This window comes from Primulina huaijiensis, chromosome 3, assembly GCF_012295235.1.
Source record: "Primulina huaijiensis isolate GDHJ02 chromosome 3, ASM1229523v2, whole genome shotgun sequence".
NCBI classification, from domain to species: domain Eukaryota; kingdom Viridiplantae; phylum Streptophyta; class Magnoliopsida; order Lamiales; family Gesneriaceae; genus Primulina; species Primulina huaijiensis.
The window spans coordinates 15,349,212-15,355,308 of record NC_133308.1 but is presented as its reverse complement, the minus strand read 5'-3'; the positions used below and the strand labels follow the sequence as shown (position 1 = coordinate 15,355,308).

General features: G+C 37.9%; 1 protein-coding gene across 1 annotated transcript; it reads right to left on the bottom strand.

Annotated features, from left to right (window-relative positions):
- Nucleotides 1-2,975: 2,975 nt before the first annotated feature.
- LOC140972183 (uncharacterized) lies at nt 2,976-5,467 on the bottom strand. Its single transcript, XM_073434646.1, has 2 exons — nt 4,392-5,467; nt 2,976-3,333 (listed from the first exon to the last, which is right to left on the bottom strand). Exons 1-2 carry the CDS (start codon nt 5,146-5,148, stop codon nt 3,197-3,199), a joined length of 894 nt encoding a protein of 297 aa, XP_073290747.1. The 5' UTR covers nt 5,149-5,467; the 3' UTR covers nt 2,976-3,196.
- Nucleotides 5,468-6,097: the final 630 nt, after the last annotated feature.

Genomic DNA, 6,097 nt, shown 5'->3' with positions numbered 1-6,097 from the left:
AGGCCGAGTGTAACGTCTAATACTAAAATATTGCTAGAAATTTTTTTTTGCAAGCTAATTATGAAAATGCTCGTACACATGCATGCGAATGAAAACAGTCCACCATGCGTATTCAAAAGTTATTTAATCACTGAATAAAAATAACTGCAGTTAAATAAATCCTAAATATCATCAAATTCCTACCGATCATAAGATAAGTTGGAAAAGTTCCCGGACACATTTTCATGCTTCCAGACCCGTAGGCTGTTCACACTTGGTCGTAAAGGATCACCACAGCCTCGGACCGTAGGCATTTCACGCTCTATGTCCTTGCAGTTTATGAGCTTTATGCATGTTAAAACTGATTTAATACTCTGATTTATTTTATTTCATTTTGGTTGGGAAACAAATTATTTCTTTGGGTGTTTTTAAATATTTTATGGATGTCAACTTGGATCATTTTTATGCCTCAAAATATGAATTATTTTTTAAATTTTTGAATTTTAGGTTTATTTGTTTAGAATTTTCAAAATGATGTGTATGTTTTTATTGAGTTAAAAGTTAAGAGTAATGAATTTAATTAGATACAAAAATTTTATTTTCCACATATTTTAAGTAGTAAGCGAGGTTCGTTACAAAACATGTTCAACTGATAAAGAAATGCTAGAAAAAACTAACCCAACTTTGTGAAATGAATGATCATACTAAGGAGAACAAGATGATGATAGCAATTCAGAAGTTCAACAATATAAAGATGCATGAAGGCTGAAGAGACAATAAAGAGTTCGATGAGAGGTTCAACAACATTGTGATCGAGCTCGCTACACTTAGAAATGAGTATAAAACAAGAGAGGTTGCAATTAAAATGATTAGAGCTCTGCCAAGAGAATGAGACGTCAAGACTATTTCCATGCAAGAATCCAAAGATCTGAATAAGCTCGAGTTGTACGATCTATTTGCTTATTTGAAGGGTTATGTGATTGAGTTGGGAACAAGGAATGAAGAAAAGCCATATGTTCCAAAGGTTACAAAAGATTTTTAAGCCAAAATCTTGTTACAAGGACAAGGAATGAAGAATGATAGAACAACACAAATTTGAAACAACAAGATACTTGAATCAAAGGAATCAAATTGTTCTGATACCAAATGATAAGATTCTTCAAACAAGAAAAGCAAAGGTGATCTAAAACAAAAATTATGCATTCGATTCAATGAAATAAAGAACCATTGTGTTGTCTCGATATTTTGAAATAAGTAACTGGTTGTGATATTCACCCTAGAATATGAAAAACTTAGTGAAAAATAACACGATATGAAACAATTGAAATTCAAACGAACCTTCAAAGAACTCTTCTTTGATAATACACATGAAAGCAACCGAAAAACGCAAGAACGATTGAATCTTTAATAAGTTTGATATTTTTTTTATGAACAAAGCAAAAAGCTTTTGAATTTGAGAGAAAATTCACAAAATTTGAAAAAATTCTTCAATATTATGATAATTCAATTGTATATTTAATAAAAGACATGATAAAATATCTTCTAAAACTCGAAAATAGTTACGCCTCAAAATTCTAAGTTTCTGAACTTTTTATAGAGGGTTGCGCGCTAGGGTGGGCCAAGACGGCTAGAAAAAGGCACTGGCGCACACCTGTCTCGGTGTAACGTCTAGGAAATTCGAGTTACGTAACCTAACTGCATTCAATCTACGATTTTACTAGAATATGTGTTTAATTATTTTAAAGCATTAAATGCATGATTATTGCATGGAAATTTGGTTTATTGCATGGTTTATTAAAGTGTCACGTGTTAGGGCTTTTAGTATTATTTTTTGCATGTTATATTTATTTATGAACGCCGTGGACCTCGTTGTATTGACCCCCAGACCCGCTGCCACCACTTTAAACTTACAATTCAAAGCATCACATAAACTTGCATCTTACCCGTACGAATGCCGAATAAAATAAAACGACTTGCGACTTACCCCCACGACTCGGGACTCGACTCAACCTTGACCAACAACCTAACCCACTGTCCATAGCCTTAGAATCACCTTTTGGACAACCACAAACCATCCCGAAACAAGAAAAGAAACTCTAGGCTCTATTCTGACCATTTTTGACACATTCGGGTTCTATACGGCTCCAAAATTACCACGGCTCAAACCAGCCCTTAACAAGCCTTATACCATGACCTTAGACCCTAATCAAGCCATTGATATTGTCCTTACCAACTCAGGTTGCACATGGACGTAGTGGAGAAACCGGCTGTGACAAACCCTTGCTCACGCTTCGCGCGTGGGCTGCCCATTTGTCTCAAGCGACTTTCCTACCTGACCCACCCATAAAAGACCAATACCAAACCCTCCCTAACACCCTAAGACATGGTCCACACCCTAGCCATGAGCCCTAACCCAGCCTGAACTTGCCACAACCAGCCGAACACCAAAAATAGCCCCCACGCGCACACGACTCCAACTTGAGCTCCGCCTTTTATTTCACGCGACCAGACCACTTCCGACCCTTCAAGGACTGGCAAATAATATCTAAACACATCCTAATACATACCAATACACAACAGCAACAACCCTGATGATCCACATGAAGCCTACGCATCAAACACTCAAGAAAACTTGAAGGAACTGTGTAGAACATTTTAGCATGTGTGTAAACGATTTTAATTTAAATCTTTCATGTAAGGAAATGTTTTTCGTGTATATTTATCATGAAATAACCATATATAACAAGATTGATGTTTAAAAGAAAGGTTTAGATCATGCCTGTGAATTTAAATGCTCGAATAAATGAATACTGGCGCGAGGAACGTAGAGTATGAACGGAGGACGATTGCTAGATGTTTTCTTTGTCAAAAACTTGTGAAAAATCACTAAAATATTGTAGGTAGATGTGTAGAAGTGGAGAAGTGTGAAGGCCTGTGCACTTAATTAATATTTTATTACCAAGCAACAAGGATTAATTGGTGTAAACAGAGAAAACGAGTTTAAAACGTTCATTTGGGCCTACAGAAATTTTGGCATGACTTCCCCGTAAGTAGGACATCCCAAAATTTTCAAAACACAACAGCAACAAATATACGCTCGAAAATAACATCAAGTTCACAATCAACCAAACAAATAGCCTACAGCCTCACTGGCCAGGACTAGACACAACATACCACAAATAAAATCCCAAAACAACATAAAAACATCACCATACAGCTACACAGGACATCTCCTTAACAAATGTATCAAACCAGTATAATATATAAATATCTGGGAACTCTGACACAAACCAACTGAATAATGGGTATCACTCGCTGACGCTCCACCAGACGCGTCAAATCCCCTGGAATGACCTGCTAAGGCATCAAAAACAACCAGAACATAAAAAGAAAAAAGGTGTCGGACCCCAGTACGACAAACAATCAAAATTACGACGTATATAAAAGACATGTAATAATACCAAGTAAATGCAATGATATGCGATGCATGAATGGTAACAATGGAATAACGGATACCAAACGGAGTCCAAACGAATAGCATCATCAACAGTAAAAGTGGCCACCCGCGCCAGGAATGCAGCATCAATTCGCCCTCATCCATGCACGTAGCATCGGGAATGCGAGTAGCTAAGTCGCTCGTCCCTAGCTGTCATCTGGGAATGCGGCTAATCCTAACCCACTCGTCTTTCTTCTTTACAAAAAATACCGAAGTTCCCCAAGGTGACATACTTAGTCTAACATGACCTTTTTCCAGTAAGTCCTGTAATTGCTCTTTGAGTTCTTTCAATTCTGCTGGAGCCAAACGATATGGTGCTCTAGAAATAGGATTTGTCCCTGACACCAACTCAATGCTAAAATATATTTCTCTCTGGGGTGGAAATCCAGGACTTTCATCAGGAAATACATCAGAGAATTCCTTGACAATAGGAATATCTGAAACTTCAAATCTTTTTCCCTGTGTCGCATCAACGGCATAGATCATGAATCCTTCATTTCTTCTTGACAAGATTCTAAAATTTTCCATTGCTGACACTAATGGAATACGTGATTGTGAATCACTACCGTAAAAATTCCATTTACTGCCATAATACTGTCTGACTCTGACAACTCCATGGAAACAATCAACGGTAGCTCGATAATTTGACAGAGTATCCATTCCTAGAATATAATCGAAGTCAGACATATCTAGCTTGATTAGATTAGTTATCATAATATTATCATCGAATCTAATCACACAATTCAGAATTATTTCATGAGACATCAAACATACACCGGCAGGTGTAGAGACTGACAATCTATCAACGGAGTAGTAGCAATTTCATGCTCATCAACAAACACAACATATACAAATGAATGAGATGCTCATGTGTCTATCAGTATACGGGCAGGATGATTAAAAATAAGGCAGATACCTGCAATAACTCCGCCCGGTGCGTCTTGAACTTGATCCTGAGTTAGAGCATGAACTCGAGCCTGTTGTGGCCCTGGAAAACGCTGCAGAACAGAACATCTAGGCTGAGGATAGCTAGAATGCTGAAAAGACTGAGTCGGAACAAAAGGTCTAGTTGCTTGTCGTCTAAAACCCTGACCAAACTGAGGTTGCTGAAATTGTTGTCTTACTGCATTCGGACATACTCTAGCATAATGTCCAACTTGCCCACAGATATTACAAGATCCATGAACTCCCGTACACTGAGTACTTATATGCTTACCACCACAACGATCACAAAATACTCCACTTGGTGACCCAATTGAACCTCCACGCTGACTGCCGGAACTAGAAGAACTTCTATGACTTTGTTTCTTGAACTGTTTTCCTTTGGCCTTAAAGTTTTGCTGCTTTGGTTGTTGATAAGACTGTGAAGGCTGATACGGTAGTAAAGGACGGTATAGTGGTGCACCCACTGGCATCTGCACATTGCCCCCGAAAGTCTGAGGAAAACATGGTTGAACTGATCGTAGTTCTTCCAAAAGTAGACTTGCCTCCACATTCTTGGCTTTTTCTACAGCATGGGCATAATTAACAAGCGCTCCAGCAACTACTAAAGTGCAAATGGTTCGATTCAATCCTTGCATAAAATGTGATAGCTTGTTCCGATCACTGCTAGCAACATGAGGAACATAGGCAAGAAGCGCTGAAAATTGAGAAGCATACTCTACTACAGTCATGTTACCTTGTGTCAATCTAATGAATTCAGCTTCCTTGGCTTAATAATATGAAGGCGGTGAATACTCTCGAGCAAACTGAGCGCAAAATACATCCCAAGTAACTCTTTCACCCGATTCTTGGAGAGCTTCCTCTGTAGTTTCCCACCATAACTAGCTCGGTCTTTTAATTGACAAATAGCCAACTTAAACTGCAAATCCGGAGTGTACTCCAACATATTAAACAAGCGTTTCATACTTTTTAACCATGCTACAGCTTTCTCACCATCTTCATTTCCAAAGAATCGAGGAGGACGCATGTTCTAAAATCGGGATATCACTAGTTCCAGGTCACTCATTCTTCTAGTCAACTGATCCATTTCATGCTCAACGTTAACATTTCGTTTTTCACCACGAATACGACGACCTTGTCTTCCCCATTTAGTCTCGTTAAGTCCTCTCACATTAGGAGCTTCAGATTCCAGAACAACTTCCTTTTCTTTTCTGCCCTTACGTCCAGGTGCCATCTACAAGACACAAGGATTCAATCCACATGCAGAAAACAAAATATTCGGCTTAGTATAAGAGCATAAACTTTAAACTAATACGCTCTAGACATGCTGATAAAATTAATTCAAAACATAGAAACAAGTAAGAGCAAATAATAAAACACATGCACAATCATTTTATTTGTGTCTAAACTCGAGTGTCCCAGACTCTAATTCAAGCGTATCCCAGTTACTCTATGATACCAAACTGTGAGGTCCCGTGAACTTAATTAACATTTAATTATCAAAAAACAAGGATTAATTGGTGTAAACAGCGAAAACGAGTTTAAAACGTTCATTTGGGCCTACAGAAATTTTGGCATGACCTCCCCATAAGTAGGACATCTCAAAATTTTCAAAACACAACATCAACAAATATACGCTCGAAAATAACATCATGTTCACAATCAACCAAACAAATATCC